This window comes from Anopheles cruzii, unplaced genomic scaffold (genome assembly GCF_943734635.1).
Source record: "Anopheles cruzii unplaced genomic scaffold, idAnoCruzAS_RS32_06 scaffold04642_ctg1, whole genome shotgun sequence".
Taxonomy (NCBI): Eukaryota; Metazoa; Arthropoda; class Insecta; order Diptera; family Culicidae; genus Anopheles; species Anopheles cruzii.
Window position 1 is genome coordinate 1 of NW_026458227.1, and position 1282 is coordinate 1282.

General features: G+C 49.1%; 1 protein-coding gene across 1 annotated transcript; it reads left to right on the forward strand.

Moving 5' to 3' along the window:
• Positions 1 to 270: 270 nt before the first annotated feature.
• On the forward strand, positions 271 to 1275 carry LOC128277211 (serine protease snake-like; the record flags this gene model as incomplete). The annotated part of the gene is made up of 4 exons (XM_053015652.1): positions 271 to 380; positions 452 to 472; positions 571 to 1104; positions 1171 to 1275. Coding segments are annotated over exons 1-4 (751 nt in total), but the record flags the coding sequence as incomplete, so codon positions are not given.
• Positions 1276 to 1282: the final 7 nt, after the last annotated feature.

Consider the following 1282-nt stretch of genomic DNA (forward strand, 5'->3'; position numbering starts at 1 on the left):
GATTTTTTGCGATTCGCCTAAAGGTATGCAACGTCATATTTTCTATTAGCGGAAAAATGGCACTACATCAAGTAACTCTTCGTTGACCTTACGCAGCAAAATCAGTTGTCGAAATAACATTTCACCTTCGCGCTGAACCAAACAAAGCTTATCATTTTCATGTACTGTTTGTTGATCCGATCAAGCTCTAACGAGTCGAGTAAATGTAAATGTTTTGTGTACGTTGAACCATTCGAGACTAATCAAGCACTTGCCAGTTGTACGGATGAATTCGAAGCCGTTAGTTGGAATGGCGATCGGTAGTCGAGAGCGTAGTTCATCGACAGTACAAGCCTTTAGGCTACTAGTGATCTGTATTGGATGTCTAGTTTGGGCAGCAGGTACGCACTGTCTCTTATCTGGCTGTCTGGTGTACTGAACCATGTGTAGTGACCATCTACTTTCCTTTCAGATTGTAGAATCTCGGAAACTAGTAAGTTTCGTAGTGTACGCAGTTCGCGAAGAGAGTGAAATGCCAATCGCGAGCGACCAAAATTTACCATCTCGTATCGACTCATGTGCCCGGTACAGAATGCGAAGAGTACCGCAGTATCATCACGTCGAGGCGCGGAGCTATCTCGCTGAAGCTGCGACCTAAGCCGACCTATTATCAACTGTACAACTGCTCGAACACTGTGCAGCTGATTGTCGGCGGTGAGGCGGCCAAAAATGGCGAATTCCCACACCACGCACTGCTCGGTTACGCCAGCGGAAAGGATGCAGCCTCGGCTTCGGCGTTAAGTTTCAGCTGCGGTGGTTCCCTGATTTCCGAACGTTTCGTGCTAACAGCTGCGCACTGTTTCAGCCACGGCGATCCGATCGTCGTGCGACTAGGAGAGTACGATCTGAATCTACCGCTTTCGCTCAGTCGGATCGACTTCGGGATAGCGAAGATCATCCGCCATCCGCAGTACAAGAACGCACGGTCCTACCACGACATTGCCCTGGTAAAGCTCAACGAAACGGTTTCATTTTCCAAAACCATTCGCCCAGCCTGTCTTTGGACGGAACCGGCGCTCAATGTGAGCCAGTTCGTGGCCACCGGATTCGGAAGGCTGGAAGAAGGTATTGTGGTGGCCGCTTAGGGCTTATGATGGTACTCACTCAATATGTGTGATGCTCTTCTTTCAGGCAGTTTCGAACTCTCCAGCAAATTGATGAAGGTCCAGCTTGATCTCTTTCCGACCACGGACTGCGATCAGCTGGTTCAGCTGAATCGCAGATTCAGCGACGGAATGAACGA